The 18,659-nt window shown below is 40.1% G+C and overlaps 1 protein-coding gene across 3 annotated transcripts in view; it reads left to right on the top strand.

The window, feature by feature from the left end:
- Nucleotides 1-7,422, top strand: part of LOC108435872 (alpha-1,6-mannosylglycoprotein 6-beta-N-acetylglucosaminyltransferase B-like) — a 174,286-nt gene extending 166,864 nt beyond the window's left edge. For 2 of the 3 annotated variants that reach the window (XM_037544479.1, XM_017711995.2), the window contains exons 15-17: nt 1,413-1,487; nt 1,826-2,097; nt 3,014-3,212. In XM_037544479.1, the coding sequence (XP_037400376.1) occupies nt 1,413-1,487; nt 1,826-2,097; nt 3,014-3,212 (546 nt within the window). Of the gene's footprint in view, nt 1-1,412; nt 1,488-1,825; nt 2,098-3,013 lie in introns of all 3 variants that reach the window. The other variant, XM_037544478.1, reaches the window with a different exon arrangement.
- The last annotated feature ends 11,237 nt before the right edge of the window (nt 7,423-18,659 follow it).

The raw sequence follows: 18,659 nt of genomic DNA, 5'->3' as shown, positions 1-18,659 counted from the left end.
CTTGCGTCTGTGAAAGCATCATTAATGCTGAACACATTTTTAGACAACAAATGCTGCCTTCTAAATGACGTCTTTTTCAGGGACATCTATGCTTATTTCAACATGACACCATACAAAGAAACATACTGGACATGTCAGAACAGCGTGGCTACATGATCACAGAGCAGGTGGTAAACTGATCCACCACTCCAGAAATGTCTCCTACTGAAAATATGTGCAAAACAATGAAAGACCCATACAGTTGCACAGCTGAAGACTTGAATAACTGAAGAATGGCAAAAAACACCTACAGGTGTTTTTGGTCCCCACATGATTATTACGTGTTGTTAAAAGGAAAGTTTAATGCCAGCAACATGTTCCGAAACAGGAAAGCAACTATCTTACAAGCATCAAATTTGGAATGAGCATATTTCTACAATAAAAGCATAAAGTTCATAAGGTAAAACATTTCGTTCGAATGTAATTTTAACACTTCACTGGCTCCCTGAAATCTGTATGAAACCAGTTGTGGCTTTCTTGGGCTGATACGTAGCACTAAATTTGCATTTTGATGGAATAAACTAATAAATGAACACCAACAGGAAGCATCTGTCAGATTAAGACCTAGTATGCTGTGGGGTTTCTTACAGTGAAGGTGGAGCAGTTTGGAGATAAAGCCAGAGAGGCCAGGTTGAGATGGTTTGGACATGTGTTGAGGAGGAATAGTGGATATATTGGGCAAAGAATGTTGGAGATGGAGCTGCCAGGTAGAAGGAGAAGAGGTAGACCTCAGAGAAGGTTTATGGATGTAGTGAAGGTGGACATGGAGATGGTTGGTGTGAAAGTAGAGGAGGCAGTGGATAGGGCAAGACGGAGGCAGATGATCCGCTGTGGCGACCCCTAAAGGGAGCAGCCGAAAGAAGAAGAAGAAAGAAGAAGATGCAATATATATAAGAAGATAAAATATATATTTTCAAGGGATTATATTAGAACCATGTTCTCCTGTTTTCATTTAACATGTGACTACATTCACAGCTGATTGCCTAATATAATTTAAATCAAAAACTAAATGAAAGCAGTGTGAAGTAATTGAATGTTATCTAGGCAGTCTGCACAGTGACACATTATTGCATGTATCTGATGTTGATAGTGACCACTGATGGTTTCACGGCAGAGATATTCACAAGTCCAAGTTTCGAGTATTTGAAGTGCGAGTCAGAGTCATGTCTCAAGTCTCAGGAGTGTAAGTCTGAGTTGTCGCTCAAGTTTCGAGAGTGTTAATCCAAGTCAAGCCTGCAGTCTTGAGTTGCAAGTCATTTAAGGGCAAGTCTGAGTTGAGTCGCAAGTCAGTCAAAATGCGACTGCGTTTCTATCTCTGGATCTCATACAAACACACTCCTGGCTTGCTGCTATTTTGTATTCTGTGTGTGCAGGTTGAGCCTTTCTTGCCATATGAGTACACCTGTGAAGGAATGCTGGAGAGAGTAAACGCTTACATCCAGCATCAGGTACTCTTTCTGTTCAGCACACACAGTAGCACCCTGTGCCAAGGACTGCTTTTATTTAATCTGCTATGAAATATGAATACACCTGTTGTCATATTCTAGTTCCCAAACGTTTTTACTTCATATTTCATTCATATTCAGTCAGTGCCAACATTTAGCATGCCCACCAGGCACCAAAAGCTGAAAAACACTGAATTGACTGTCATTGATTTTTTTCTCAGTTATATATATCAGCAATCCTCAATAATAAGCCTTATCTGAGGAAAACTGATGAAATGCAAATAGCTATTGATGATGGACTTTTTTATTTGTGCTGATGTGTTTCTTTTTCTCACTCAAAGGACTTCTGTCACCTGGATGGTCCTTTTCCCTCAGCCAATGACTCCAAGTTATGGCCTGGGAATCCGCCCAGCCCTTTCGTCCTCCTGCCTAACTCTACAGTTGTGGTGTGGGCCCCAAACGTCACGGCTCCAGCCTGCTGGCCCCCTCTCAGTGCCCTCAGGCTGCTCCTGGCTCGTGAGGCTTTCTCCTGTGTGAAGACATGCCAGGACTCGGGCCTGGTCTGCGAGCCTGCCTTCTTCAATTTCATCAACAACATGGAGGCCTTCAATGGGTAAGACCGTCAGATTAAAGAGAAAAACTTCAAATACTAGGACAAACAGGGTGACTGACGTTAGACACAACTCTGACATAACACCCCTGCTGCTGTTTTGCTTGTGATCATTTGGACATGGCAAAAAAAAAAACACAGTATGGCATTATTGATCTGGGATAGTGTAGTGGGTAACAACTCTGCCTTCTACACTGTAGACTGGGGTTCAATCCCCCACCTAGGCAAGCCCCCTACACTATACCAATAAGAGCCCTGGGCAAGACTCCTAACACCGCCTTGGCCTACCTGTGTAAAAATGACCAAATTGTAAGTCGTAAATCTGAAAAAGGAAACACTCCTCTTTGTCAGTAAACAACTGATGTACTGCAATCACAGCCAAATTCAGTGTGTCGTATGTGTCAGTGCGTCTTATGTTCAAGTACTCGTAGTTTTCATGCGATTTGGAACTTCCAGCATACATGCATGTTTGAGCTCCCGCTGGTGTGAGTTAATGCCAGTTTCCTCCGTTTCGACACGGGATATGTTGTTAATCATTTAAACATATTCACTCATGATTTCTGCTCTTTTTTCTGATCCACCACCAAATGTTACACCAAGTGGGTGTACCAGATCAAAGGTATCATCAGTATTCCTATATGTTAATTATATGTTCCTATATGTACATTAATATGCCATAAAAAGTCATCTTATGACAAGCATAAGATCTCACAACATTACTCCGTTATCTTTTTACTAATTTACTGTTTCCCCTGCACCTCTGTTGAATTAAAAAAACACTGTACTCATAGTTTTCATAGCCTTTCATAAATGTGACACTTTTTGCTCACAGTGCCAACTTGAACGCTTGTATTATGATGTTAAATGGTCCACTTTTCCATCACATCTAAAAAAAAGTGCATGTGTGTGTCTCGATCAGGCTGGATGTCCAGTGCGAAGCTCTGGAAGCAGAGAAGAACCACGTTTTCCCAGCTGTGGCTGTGGAGAGGAGGGAGTGTTTCCTGCAGAAGGAACCGCTCCTGTTCAGCTGCGCTGGGGTCAGCACCAAGCACCGGCGCCTCTGTCCCTGTAGGGACTACCTCCCAGGCCAGGTGGCTCTGTGCAGGGAATGCCTATGAGCTTATTATACAGCTCGGGTAACATCGGTAGTACACTCTGGCCAGTCCCAGGTGAGGTCAGGCGATAGCCTTCTCCGAAGCAATAGGGTCAACAGGGTCAAGAGGCTAACAGACTAAGGCCACTCATGCCAGAGGTGTCCTGAAGGCCAGTGCATCCCTCCATGCATCTCTGTGCTCTAGATCAGGCAGAGGACACAAATCCTACAGATGCTGGACTGTGCTGTAGGATCCTCAGCTTGGGCCAGCTTCAGGAGGTGGACTGCTTGAGAGAGTGTGAAAGATCTTTCATTTTTTTATGTAGAGGGCAAAAATGGCTATTTTTCATGGCTCTTGTTTGAGTGTTGTTCTGTCTAAATTGACTTTGTAGTGAAAGGAAGTAATCAGATCAAACCAAATGTTAAAAAGAAATTCCTCTGATTTTTCAAATTGTTCTTTTTTGCAATTCAACGGTTGAGATTTAAACAAAGTCTTTCAGAGTGTTAAGTGCAAAACCGTTCATTGTAGAGAAGCTTGCAGGCTCGGATTTCTATACAGTGGTCAGGGGTCACTATATTTGTGTACAGCAACAATAGCCAGTTTAGTTATCATCAGAAGTATTTGAAATTTTTCTGTCATTTACATAACAAATCATTCTTAAATCTAAAAAATGTTCAATTAAAAAAAATCTCAAAACCATCGTAAGTTTCAGGTATCAGGCTGCATATTTGTGACCCTGTCATGCGATTAAAGGCATTAGATGTCTACTAAAACCACTGTGAGCAATTCTGACCTGGTAGGTTTCTCTAGAATGGAACATTTCACACCCAACCACTCTGATTCTGTAAGAACTTAAATTATGCAGAATTTTTGAAAACTCAGTGGAATTCCTCTTTCATAGTTGTCTTAAAAGTGTACACTCAAAGAAATAAATCACTGTGTTAAAATAACTGAATTATGCCACAAAAAAATACAGTACAGTCAGCGTTTGCTAACAGCTGCCATTAAAGGCTATATCAGTCCAGTTTTATCCTCTCATCCTAGCTCTTTTCAACTGCAAAGGTATGTTGTTTGAGATTCTAGAGGTCATTAAAAGGCCAAACGCATTTGGAAGCTGCAGCCACACCACAGATATGGCAGCATCTTCTGTCATACAACCAGCTCTAGACAGCACAGCAGCACACAGAAAGGTCAAGTGTCACATACAAATAAGATCAACCACCGAATGTACAAACCTCAGTTCCAGGAAAGACGGGACTGTATGCAAATCGCAAATAAAAAGGAAAAAGCAGTGCTTTGCAAATTCACATTTGGTATGTAAATAAAAACAGTACAAAGACAAAGGTATGTTTTATCTTATCTACTTATCCGTTGTTTTGTAAGCTCATTATGAAACTGATGACTGCAACATGTTTCCATACCTGCCAACCTGCACACATTTTGACACGCTAAACCATACAAGGCGCAGGTGATGCCTATGAGTTCACCTGTGCACGTGCAGTCCTCAAGACCAAAGCTGAGTTCACACGTTTGTGTAAAAAAAATTCCGCATCTCAAGACTACGCCGTGAAGCCTAGCAGACATCGCCATGGTGACCGCTGTGCCGAAGAAAACGGCGGATAGTCAGAGGAGAGCTTTAGCAGTGCAGATCGTTTATTTAAGGAGGAGAAAGCCAGGAGCATGCACTGCACACTTTTATTTTTGTGGTACGAGTTTGTCTGAAAATCAACAACGAGACATTTGGCATCCATGGCTCCCAGAAAAAAAACCTTGGTTTATTCCAACTGCTGGCAAAAGTTTGGAAAGTGTTTCGCTCAGTGCTGCGGTCTACAGGCGGTACTGATCGCATTGGCAATTTTTCATTGCGATTCTATTGAAAACAATGGAAAATCTGGTTTACCATCGTCTGTTTGATGCAAACATGTGTAAACAGTGCAACAGCACGAAGCAGCAGAATCTAGACTTCTGAAAAACGAAAGAAGACTTTGATCATACCACTGGGTTCATTCCCCAAATATCAAGCAGGGGTGACAATTGCGTATTGTCCATCATTTCAAGAGACTGCAAATCGACAGCAACGTGAAAGAGGTTTTAGTGTGCCATTCCCCCTCCTCATGCCATCTGGCTGCTGCCGCAAGGCAGGACGGTGCTCTTAACTCCTTTGCAAAGGTAAACGGACTGGGATGGATGTAATATTGAGTTAATTTAACGTAGAACCACCAACCTTGTGAAAATATGTAACGTTAATAACATTAACCTACTGTTACATAATTTGCAAGGCAGCTTGCTTGTTCACCAGGTATTTAAGTTGGCTAAATTACATTAAATTATACAGGGTCCGTATATCACAGAGAGTTAAACGTGACTTTTTATAGTACTGTATTCAGAATTTTTTCCGCAGCCACACCTGTAACTGTAAAGAGAGGAGCAGATCAATGTAAATGTCTTTTCATTAAAAGAGTACTTCTCAAGAACATTGATGTCTTCATAGCCGGTTTATATGTTGAATAACTAAACTTGATATGGTGGTGAGTGAAGAAATGACCATGTGCTAAGTGAAGTGGTGTGAAAGCATGTGAAACTAAGCTTAAAACATTTTCCTGTACTTTGACAAATCAGTGTCAGTTAACACTCTGTGTCTGCATCCACGAATGCAAGCTAAGACTGCACTGTGCACAGCAAAAGCCACATGTCAACAACATCCATGCTGCCAACTTCTCTAGGCTTGAGCTCTTCTGAGATGAACTGATGCCCAGTGGAAATAAAGTACACTGTGGTCTGCCAAGTCAACCTCTCATGGAAATAATGGATGCTGTGTTCTCTAGGTCCAAAACCAAAAGGACCTTCCAGATTGTTACCAGCATAAAGTTCAAAAGCCAGGGTCTGTCACGGCAAGACTAACTTGAACATTTGTGAAGCACCATTAATATTAAAAGACATAATGGGGCAACATCTGTCAGAACAAAACTCATATCTGCAAAACGAAAACTTTGCAGAAGAAGGAAAAAACATACTTTGCTTTTAATGTAAGTCAATCAGACTAGTAACTTTGGGCCATTCACCGTGAAGATAACACACAACGTAAAGGGCAGCAGGCATTTTAAAATCATCTCAAAAACTGAAAAACAACAAAAATGGAAACGCAAAGTTTTGTTCTGACAGTGATTCTAAATGACATCTTTTTTGGGACACCCATGAACATAATGCCGAGCCATATTCTTCATGTGTTTCAGCAATATGGCTATATTGATCATTATTAAATCAATATTATTTAGTTTTTTAAACATAAGGAAACATTCATTTTTCCAATAAAATAATTGAGAGTATGGCAACAGATGCCCATTATGGTTACAAAGCTGAAGACTTGTTTACCAGAAGAACGGTAATTATACTTTCCAAACTGAATCAGTTGGCGTCTTAAGCTCCCAAACGTTAAAAGCAAAGGTGATGTAAGGTGGTAAATATACTCCTTTCCCACCATTTTTGGAACATGTTGCAGGCATGAAAGTTGGAATGAGTGTATATATACAACAAAAGCCAAAAAAGCTCATAAGGTAAAACATAAAACATCATGTTTTTACTCTTTTCACATTGATACACGTCAAACTGAATTTACAGATCACAGGTTTTTGTTTTTATTAGCATTTCACACACTGTCCCAACGTTTGTAGAATTGAGGTTTGTAGAACATCTATAGTAGGAGTGCTCAGACCTGGTCCTGTAGATCTACAACCCTGGAGAGCTCAGATCCAACACACCTGGGTCTAAAAGTTAAATTCCCCTCAAAGCTTTCGGACCCTGGGTCAGTTGTGTTAAATGAGGGTTGAAGCTAAACTCTCCAGGGTGGTAGATCTCCAGGACCAGGACTGAGCACCCCTGATCAGTCAGCTAATGATAGTGTTGTATACAAACACATTGTGAGGAGAATGTAGGTGGATACACCGCCACAACTAGAGGGCTCGTGTTAAGCGGTTACTTGAAAACAAAAACAAAAGAATGCTCTTTTCTGCTCTTTCATGATCTCTTCCGTAGGGCTGGGACCACCGACCAATTTAACAATAGTTATTGATAACATCTAGAAATTCCATAAGCAGAATGGTCGCACTTCACAATAACAGGCTCTAATAAACAGCAATCTAGCCATTATTTAATAGTTTGTTAATGATTGTTAATTTTATGTAATTGTTATATAAGCATGAATGAATGTAAAAACTTGTTTTATTAAGCATTTATGTAGACATACAAACAATTAACAGTTATTTTGAACTGAAACAATCACAATAATAGTATTTTAATAATTATTTCGTTTTTTGATACTCATAACTCATACACAACAAATAATACAATTAGAAATTTTTACAATAATACAATTATTAAATACAATTTATTATCCTGCTACATTGTGATGCACAAATAATTACTTAATAATAGTTAATCAATATTAAATCATGATTTACTTCTTTAAACATAATGACTCATTCGTTATGCCACTGAAGTTTAATGTATTTAAAAACCAAGCTATTAATATTACTTTTACACATTTTAACAATGCATGAAAATTATTTACCATGTTTCAAAACACGGAAGTTGACAAAGTTTAATTTGATGGAGATTAAAACACCAAACGAACAGTTAAAACTGAATGCAAATTGTATAAATTGTGTTAAACATAAAACATGAAATGTTAAATGTTAGAAAAAATGAGTTTTAGAATTTGTTAGCTAGGAGTTATGAGTATGAGATAAACAATTATTAAAGATTCTGTATCAAAATAATGTGTATGTCCGTACATGATTTTATATATATATATATATATATATATATATATATATATATATCGCTGCTGTCAGAAGAAAACTTTGTATCTCCATTCTTGTCATTTTTTAGTTTTTGATATAATTTCAAAGGATATATATATATATATATATATATATATATACACACACAAACACACACACACACACTAACAGTATACAAACTACAAACTTTTTGGGAGGGTCATTAATACACAAAGTTTAGTGTGAAAAGGCCTTACACTTTATCGCCCCCTTTGGCACAAAAGGGAACTGTCCTAGATGTCCTAATCATAACTGTAATATACATTTAAATCACAATCATTTAAAAAACAATATTTTTACATTCTGTCCCAAATGGTCAATCCTTCAAAATTGCTTATTGTCCCAGCCCTACAGTTCCGTGTATTATCACAGGAGTCACTACCTAAGAAGCTGTGGTTCAGTTTAAATACCATTGTGTTAAATATGTTCTAAATCAGTAAACGGTTTACAAAATATGAGTGAATTCACGTAAATTCATGTTCAAGTATCTGAATAGAATACTACACCCATAAATGTGGCTGAGAGTGACAGTAAAACCTTTGCTGAGACCAGTTACCTGGCTTCATTTGCATGCTGCTGAACGGCAACTGCTACTAGTCCTACCTAGCAACGTTATCATTTCTGGGTGAAGTATTCCTTTAAACTGAGTGATTACTGCGGCCGCCCCACTGAGCGCAGATATAAATCATTTATTAAACTTGAATTATTTAAGTTATGCAGTTCATGTGTATTCTGCTTTTTACATGTGTACGAGCAGATCTGAACAGAATGTATAAAGTGGTTTCATATGAAATGAATAAAATATGTTACTTTTTAACTTGCTGGCCGGTTTATTATGCATCTCTCCGTTGGATGTCTCTCGAACCTGGCTCAGCCAATCAGATGTCAGAGAAATGACTAGTGATAGCGGGATTTTGTGAAGTGCTGCGGTATGTGGATGCTTTTCCTCTCACTTTGGTTTGGATAAATGTTCCTGTTACTTTTCATAGCACTCTGACTAGTCATAATGCAAGTGTTAATATTTCATATTTTTCCGTTTTATTTTTCCTGACATTTTACCAAATAGACCTCCTGCTTCTTTTCTTTATTTGAACATTTTCCTGAATCTTAGTGACATTTTTGCTTTTCTTTCATGTAGCGTGTCAGTTTTACCACCCAAACAGACCTTCATTGAGCACTGTTCATTAATAGGTATTACTTCATTAATATTAATGTTTTAGCTCATTTTGTTTGCTTTTATCCTGGACTCACGCAAATCAGTCACCACTGAGTTCTATGTACCTGCTACCTGCTAATCCAACATTTCCTCTGAAATCAAGGACGTTCACAGGGAGTTTGTCCAGACTTCTCTGCATTTACAGCCTCGACTCTTCAGAAAAGGCTTTACAATAGATGCTGGAACATTGCTCTGAGGATTTGATTGCTTGTCACGAGAGCATTAATGAGGTCAGCTACTGATGTTCGATGATTAGTTCTGGATTACAAACACCACCCTAGCTCACCCCACGGGTGGGACAGCCGACTGCTGGGGAAATTAAATTCTTCTAGCTGGACATGATGACTTTATGTGCGGCTGCTTTAGAGAGTCCCATTCTATTGGCAATGCTTTTCTATAGAGAATATCCAAGTCCTGTGTGTGCAATTACATGCCTGTATCAGCAATGAGTACACCTTAAAATAGCTGAATTCACTAATAAGCATTGGTGTTTTGGACATATAGTGTATTTTAGACAGTCTAATGGCGCATTTGGCCCTCATAAACTCCTAGTGTAGCACAGGGAAGTCGCAGTTGAACAGTCGACAAACTGCTTGTCCCAAAATCTGTATATCTGCAGTTTGTGGTTTTAAGTTAAGTGATACTTTTTTAATCCCACAAACGGGGAAATTCCAACTCCGCATTTAACCCATCCGTGAAGTGAAACACCACACACACACACACACACACACACACACACACACACACACACACACACACACACGGGCAGTGAGCACACTTGCCCGGAGCGGTGGGCAGCCCTGTCCACGGCGCCTGGGGAGCAATTGGGGGTTAGGTGTCTTGCTCAAGGACACCTCGGTCATGGACTGTTGGCACTGGGGATCGAACCAGCAACCTTCCGGTCACAGGGCCAGATCCCTAACCTCCAGCCCACGACTGCTTATGGATTCAACACTTTCTGTAATTGCACAAGCTTTCATTAAAGTGGAATGCCAGTTTTTTTGTTGTTTTTTTGTGTGTGTATAAATCTGCATTGTTCAAACACTGAAATGTAAACAGAGTCTTTCAGAGTGGCTTGATGTGATATGGTTCACTGCGAAACCTGCTGACTCATTTCTTTCCAGTAGTAATGATGGGGACCAGGGCTCACAATGGCTATAACACAAACATAGCCATTTTATTTACTATCCAAAATTAGCAGTACCTACACATCCTCTGAGTTATTTATGTAATGTTAATAATGGTAAAATAGTGGTAGGTCTGAAAAGGATAAGTTTTCTTTGGGTACTATTTTGTGTTAAAACGTCTCTCCTCCATGAATGGATTTGTACCTCTAACTCAGCCATTGCTTCTTTCTGTACCTGTCTGCTTGAGGTTTTATGCCAAAGCCTATTCTAAAAATCATAAGCTAATGACTCAGATTCCAGAAAGCAATTCACAACCGTTTTATGTAATAACTTTCAGTGAGGTAGCTGTTTAAAGTGGTAAACATTTTAGACGTCTGGTTCCCATCACCAGCATTGTGAAGAGTTCTTGTAAGCTTACCTGTAGAAAATAGACAGGGTCTATCAGTTAGCGACCAACATTATTGATTTTTTTAATGCAAAGAATAATTGCCACTGGTCCTTCTCAGGCCCCAGTTACTGATTACCACTCAAACACACTGCTGGTTACCATTTATGACTATTTAGGTTTTACAAACGTCTGACTTTATGAGACAGCCAGGACATGTGAATGCACCATTACTGCCATTAGTGTGCACATAAGCACTGTTAATTGAGTAAATGCACCTCTTGACTCTTAGAATATTGATTTGTCATCTCTCGCTTAGAGCTGAACACAGAAATGACAATTTTACAGAGGAAACCGAGAAAACATCTGATGTGGGATTTGAAATTTTGCCCAAGCATATGCTAGAAAATGACGCTGGTTTGCTCTGAGACAAGGAACAAGCTGGAAGCTTACATTATTAATAGTGCTCATAAGAGGCTTGCTGGAATGGTTTTGATTGGAAGGGCTTCACTTCTGCTGGATTTTAATATCTGCATCCGGTCTGATAGCTAAATAAATCTCAGAACTCATCTGCATATCTCCTCACTCCCGTCTCCACCTTTCTAGCTCCCCATCTCTCCCAGTGAAGGCACTGGTGCCAGATTGTGTTCTTTCGCAGCGGGAAAAAGCAGGTATGATGAAACAAAGGTGTGTGGGAAGCTGCTGGAGGAGAGGAGAGGAAAGAGAAAGTCTGTGAGCTATTACTTCAAAGAGACTGTGACTCTGGCTTCAGCTAAAGGCCTATAATGTCCTGACAGGCCCATCAAACCTGTTATCTTCCAGTAAGACAGCCATCTTCCCCACTCAGGCTTGCTGGGTCCTGTGGGTGTTTGTGTCAAAACAGAACCTTGAAAGTATCCAGTAAGGCTGGGATTACTTTGGACTCCGCCTGGGGCCGAGCTTGCTCACTCACTCAGTCACTCACTCAGTCACTCACTCAGTCACATTTAAAAGGATATATACAGTTGAACGCAAAGGTTTGGCCACCTTTGGCATTATTGCACATTTCTATTGATTTTTGAAGTAAACATAAACTCTGCAGCAGAGCATTTCAAAAATAATATACAGTCACTTTATATTTGGTGGAAAAAGGAAAAACAGACACTGTGGGATGTGCAAAAGTTTGGACCCTACAAAGTCAGTAGTTAGATCCCCCTCGCTTGCAAACTCTTGTATCCAGCTAGGGGTCCTTCTGTTTTGCTTTAAGAACTTTCACCCACTCTTCCTCACAGGACGCTTTAACTTCTGCATTATTCCCGGACCGTCTTGCATGCACAGCTTTTTTGAGATCCATCCATCCATTCTCTAAGCCGCTTCTCCGTCAGGGTCACAGGGGGGTGCTGGACCCTATCCCAGCGGTCATCAGGTGGAAGGCAGGATACACCCTGGACAGGTCGCCAGTCCATCGCAGGGCAGACAGACAGACATAGACAGTCACTCACACCCAGGGGCAATTTAGCACGTCCAATCGGCCTGACTGCATGTCTTTGGACTGTGGGAGGAAACCGGAGAACCCGGAGGAAACCAACGCAGACACGGGGTGAACATGCAAACCCCACACAGAGAGGACCCCGGTCACCCGGCCGGGGAATCAAACCCAGGCCCTCCTTGCTGTGAGGCGACAGCACTACCTGCTTTTTGAGATCTACCCACAAATTTTCCCAAGTCATGGGACCGTGAGGGCCATTCCAAAAGCTTCAGCTCAGCTTCAGTGAAGTAACTGACAGATTTTGAGGTATGTTTTAGATCACTGCTCTTTTTAACTTTAGTTTCTCGACTGGCTGTGTCACATTTGCATCTAGAATTTGCTGATATTCAGTGGAATGTTTCCTGTGCCACTGACCACCACAACGGCGCAAAGCACACAATATCCACCCCCATTCTTAACTGTGAGCAAGGAGTTCTTTTCATCAAATGCTGCTGATTTTTTCTCCCAACATACCAGTGGTGATTATGGCCATACTTTCATTTTTATTTTATCAATACTTTCATCATTTTATTTCACAGCACTTGTTTCTAAAATGCCTCTGGGTTATTTAGACTTAGATTTAGACTCGGTTACTATTCAGAGGTCTCAGGTAAGGTTTCCTTCTGATGGCTCTTCTATGCAGATCATGATTGTACAAGAATCACTGCACAACTCCCAATCCACATTTGCGGGACCTTTCTCTAGTAACCTGTTTCAGCACAAGTTTTGTGGAAATGCCGCAGATAAGCACGTTTAAACTGGAGCAAATAAACTGAATTCTGCAAGTTAACTGTTTTTTTTTGCTGTGGTTTGGTCATTTTTGCTATATATTTAATAAATTGTACATTAAATCGTCTCCTTAAAATAATACAACTAAAGCTAGCCATGTTAAAGCTGTGCCTTAGTTTTATTTGGAGATCTCATACATGCAACAAACGGAAGAACATTCTGTACCATCGGTGATGCACCACAATCCTTTTCCGAGTGGAATCTGATGAGTGTATTCAAGGAGAAGTCAAAGAGAGCCCAGAGAAAACTTGGTGAAGGATGTAAGGGAATGATCTAGTATTGTATCCTCATCAGTATAATATTGATTTTTGCCATTGTAAAATTATAACATTTTCAAGTGAATCCAACATGTAATTTTTGAGTAACACATAAAATTATCAGTCCGATTGATTCGAATTTACTCCAATCACTTTAGTGCGCTTACTCGAATTCATTACACACAGCCGTGGCCAAAAGTTTTAAGAATGGCACAAATTTTGCTTTTCACAAAGTTTGCTGCCAGGAAATCCCCAGATCTCAATCCCATTGAGGACCTGTGGTCAATCCTCAAAAAGAGGGTGGACAAACAAAAACCCAGAAACTGAGATCAACTCCAAGCACTGATTAGGCAGGAATGGGTTGCCATCATTCAAGATTTTGCCCAGGAGCTGATATCCAGCACGCCGAGGCGAACTGCAGAAGTCTTAAAGAAGTCTTTGCTTAAACTGGATGTATTTGTCAATAAAAAGTTAACACACGTATGGAATGCTTATAATTGTACTCCATTATACTATATATATATATATATATATATATATATATATATATACCATCTGACAAAAGGTTCTAAAAAAACTGAGGCAGCAAAATTTGTGCCATTCCCAAAACTTTTGGGAAACTCAATCCAGTATCTTAGAAGCTACTTATCACAGTTGGGAGGAACTACTTGACGTAACCTTTTAAAATAAATCCAACTTTTAATTTTTTTGTTAAGACCACATCTGAAAGTGTCTCCAGTCTGATGTTGGATCACATCTGTGTGTCCATGTCGTTGTGAAAAAAAATCATGTCTGGCGAAAAATCAGATTTGTGCAAGTTAAGCCTAGTAATGTGAACGTAGTCCAACTGTGGTCATGATGATGTTATTAAAAAGCAGCTTTTTCATGTTTGTTCCTTGGCAGAAACACGATGTATTCCAGTGCTTAAATCTGTCTGTTTTAATCTTTCCTCTGGCTTTAAGTAAAGAAATGATGGCGAAACGAGTCCGTTGCATGAATACTCGTCCCTAGAGAGTGGAATCATTTGATGAGCCTGGGCTTCAGAGAAACGAGCGGTGACGGCTCTTTTCGTTTGCTCTCAGATCAAATATGCACTCCACTGTCAAAGGAGTGTCTATCAGTGAAAATAGACACTAGAAAATGCTGAAAAATCCAATTAACCTAACACCTAAATTAAACATGTGCTGGGAATTTCACATTTTTTGAAGGCATGTAAAAGATCTGGTAATGCAGTCTTACCATATAACCAAGGTAACGTTTGTGGCTAAGTCATTGTTGCTGTCAAGTCAAAGCGAATAAGAAATCATGAAGCATTTTTGTTTCTGTGCTGTGTCGTGTTTCTGAGTGAAGTACCATGTCAGGGAGGGTCTTTGATTCAGCTGAGTGGTCCAGTCAGTTATAGGTGGAGGTGGAAAAAAGCAAGAACAATGTCTTTTAGTGCCTAAAAAGCTGAAATTCCATAACCATGAAAAATTTTAACCATTTACATTTTTACTTTCTTTCATTTTAATAGAGAATCATTTAACTGATGAATGTAAATTGTGTTTTGAGTATTATATCTGAATTATTCCATAACCGTGCTACACAAACTGACAGCCTACCGAATTACCATTAAGAAAAGCACTTATTTACTTTGACGTGTGAACAAAAATAACAATTAAGAGCTAATGAATTCATGAAAATATATTATTCAGATGGTAAAAATTTGATCTGTCCCCAGCAAGCAAGTCCCATAAGAAGTAAAACCAAATTACAATTCAGGGTAAATCACAGTTTGGGTAAAACTGTGGTCATACTGTATATAGGTTGCTGTATTATCTGACAGGCTAGTTTGAATATTGTTCTCAAACATATTTGTAGACTTGTTGTTGACTTTGACTCAAAAGTATCTACGTTTCTTGAGGATATGAGTTCGAGCTACAGCTTTCTCCAGTTTTACATCAGACAGCCGTGGCTCAGTGCACTAGGCTGCACCTTTACATATGAAGTGTTTCAAGTTTATTTGTCGTTTGCACAGCATGTCAGGACTTTTATGCATTGAAATGCTTGTGGTGAGGCTCAACTAATCACTCTACACAAAGGAAATAAGTCCAGTAATATATACATAAAAAAAAAAACATGTAATAATATTAAACACAAAGAAAAGAAGACAATGATCACATGTGAGGGCATCCGTTTAGTCACTTTAACATGTGTATCACCCACCCAAGTTCAGTTAGGTCTCTCTAATTGGAGGGGCGTCTCTTTGCTCTTATTGGTGTCCCCAAACTGCCAACCATTGCTATGATAGAACACATTTGTGGGCAGAGCACTGAGAGCTCAATTAACTCCAGAACACACAAGCAGCAGGCCGAAGGCAGGAACAGAGGAAGAAGACACCATCAGGTTCACATAAGCGTCTTTAGCTGCTGAAAAGCCTTTGATGTCTGAACCCAAACACAGACTGCCACATCATAAGACTGCCTGGCAGGCGGCAGATATTCGCTTTACTGCTCGGTGCTAAAGTCTCACTCAGAGCTGAATTGTACACAGCTGCCCTTCTAATGAGGTAAACGACTGAAAAGCTGAATGCAGAAAGGTTTTGACAAAAAAAGACATTAGGCCGTTGTCCGAACCCATTTTGGGTGGAATTTGAAGCATTTCCATGCCCTAGACAGCCATAATGAATATCCTTCTGAATCAAATGATGCTCGTTAGGGCCTTAGTATATCGCCGGTGTCGGAAGAAAAACCTCTCAACTCCAAAACGGAAACTTTACAGGAGAAGGAATACAACTGCTCTACTTTTAATGTAAGTCAATGGAACCAGACTTTTTTCCATATCATTTTGGGACGTTTCCTCTGGTCCTGTCAGCATGGAATTCACAGACAATATCAAGGCCAACAGGCTTTTTCCGTTTATGTCAAAAACTGAAAAGTGACAAAAATGGAGATACGAGGTTTTCTTCCCACAGCAGCGATATGTTCTTTAATCATAGATATGAGTAGTCATACTCTTTGTGTTGCCTTTCTCAACTGCAGTATACTTTGTCATACGTTCTTCACCTGCAACATGGAGAAACAATATCACAAGGAAGGGAAAGCTTGTGAATGAACTGAGCTGGTTTGATAAAGCCAGCTAGTCTAAAACACTCTAACTTAAACACTTCAACTTAAAGCAGGTGCAGAACACTGTTGATTGTTGTTAACTTAATTGGATGTATATCCAGGTTGTTATTGTGTTGCTAGGCGGTTGCTATGGAATTCCAGCTTGATGTAAGTGTGCTGCTTAAAGATTATTAAGTGGTTGCTAATGTGTTGCTAGGCGGTTGCTATGGTACCCCTGATGGTTGATAAGGTGCTGATAGGCTGTTGCTTTGCTATCCCAGGTGGTTGCTAAAGTGTGGTCTCCATGGTGATTGCTAAGGTATTGCCAGTTCATTGCTATGACATTCCAGGTGGTGCTAAGGTTGTGGCTATGGCATCTCAGTTGGTTGTTAAGGTCTTACTAAGCCATTGCTGTGGTAGCCAAAGTGGTTGTTAAGGTGTTGCTAGGCCATTGCTATGGCATCCCAGTTAGTTACTATGTTGTTAATAGCATAGATGAATAATGTTGATATAAAAGTTATTTTATAAAAGTTATTAAAAAAATAATTTGGTTACTGACTGGGGTGGAATAAGAGCATTGCATATTAAATAAGTGGATGCAATAACAGCATAAGTTGATTTGGTAAGTTGAATCGGGCACTACAGTGGACGTTCATATGGTGGCGGTGTGTTAGTGTGTGTCGCATTAGGACATGTGGATCAGACACAGCAATGCCGCTGGAGTTTTTACCAAAACCTCAATGCTACACATTGACAGTGTCAATGCTGGACTGAAAACAGTCCACCTACTAGCAATATCCAGCCAACAGCACCGTGTGGTCAGCAATCTATGAAGGAATATAGAATAACTATCACAAACTGTGTAGCAACGGATGAGCTACTGTCACGGACTTTACATCTACAAAGTGGACCAACAACGTCATAGCAACAAGTCCTTTATCCAGTTATCAGATGAATTACTTCACACAGTCAGACACGGAGTATCTGAAACATGACGCTATACAGGGGCGGCACGGTGGCACAGTGGGTAGCGCTGTCGCCTCACAGCGAGGAGGGCCTGGGTTCTGTGTGGAGTTTGCATGTTCTCCCCGTGTCTGCGTGGGTTTCGTCCGGGTTCTCCGGTTTCCTCCCACAGTCCAAAGACATGCAGTCAGGCCAATTGGACGTGCTAAATTGCCCCTGGGTGTGAGTGACTGTCTGTGTCTGTCTGTCTGCCCTGCGATGGACTGGCGACCTGTCCAGGGTGTATCCTGCCTTCTGCCCGATGACCGCTGGATAGGCTCCAGCACCCCCCCCCCCCCCTAAGATCCCCCTGAGATCGAGGAGCAAAGGTATTTTTGCTAATGCATTTTTAAGCATAGTGAAGTACAGAGAAAGGTACTAGGGTGAATGGATTCACACTAGATTCAACACAGTAATAAGTAGCAATAATAACAATAATTTAAATAGTGCAAATAGTTAAAGGGCCCATATCGTACACTTTTATTTTTACTGGATCTAGAAGTCCACTTATAACATTTGTGTGCTTTTATGTACCAAAAATGCTCATAATTCATCCTTTTCATGACTATTTTCTTACCTCTCTTTATTCCTCAGAACAAAACAGGCTCTTTTTATTACCGTGCCTTTAAGACTGACACAACGAATTAGCTCTGTTCTGATTGGCGCCTCCTTAAAAAAGCATGCAGACTAACTTGAGCCTAACAGAGTTACACTGCTGTAGCCTGAATAGGTGGTTATGTGTAAATGAGTTGGTTCATGTGACATCACAGAAACACTGAATTCAAAACGGGTTGTTTTTGCAGCGTAGTTTCTGTATACGGACTGGACTGGGCAGTCAGTGGTACTTTCCTGAAACCTTCTTATTTAAACTCTATTGTTATTAAGCTCCTTTACTTCAAAAAGTGTTTTTATAGCATTACTCTGGCCCTTGAAGCTTCATAAAGTCTACTGATGTCTGCTCCGTGTCGTAGTTAAGGGTTAATACGAGGTCAGGCACTGTGTTAGTCTGGAAGATAAAAGAGAACTAATAGAAAAATCTTAGGCCTCATTCTCAGATGAGCCTTCAGTAACCAGCTAGAGCACAAACTCTAAAGACTGCACTGGAGAAATGACATTTAGAAAAACACAATTTCCTCCTCCTGCTTTGAAAGTCGATAGCGCCATAAAGCTGATTTATTTCTGCTATTTTTTGAAGCCAAGTTCACTTTAAAAGCCTCTGCATGCACAATAAAGAAGTCAACCATGGGATAAGTTAGCCCAGCTG

This window comes from Pygocentrus nattereri, chromosome 14, assembly GCF_015220715.1.
Source record: "Pygocentrus nattereri isolate fPygNat1 chromosome 14, fPygNat1.pri, whole genome shotgun sequence".
NCBI classification, from domain to species: Eukaryota; Metazoa; Chordata; class Actinopteri; order Characiformes; family Serrasalmidae; genus Pygocentrus; species Pygocentrus nattereri.
Note: the sequence above shows the minus strand (reverse complement) of the source record. Positions and strands in the feature narration are given on the sequence as shown.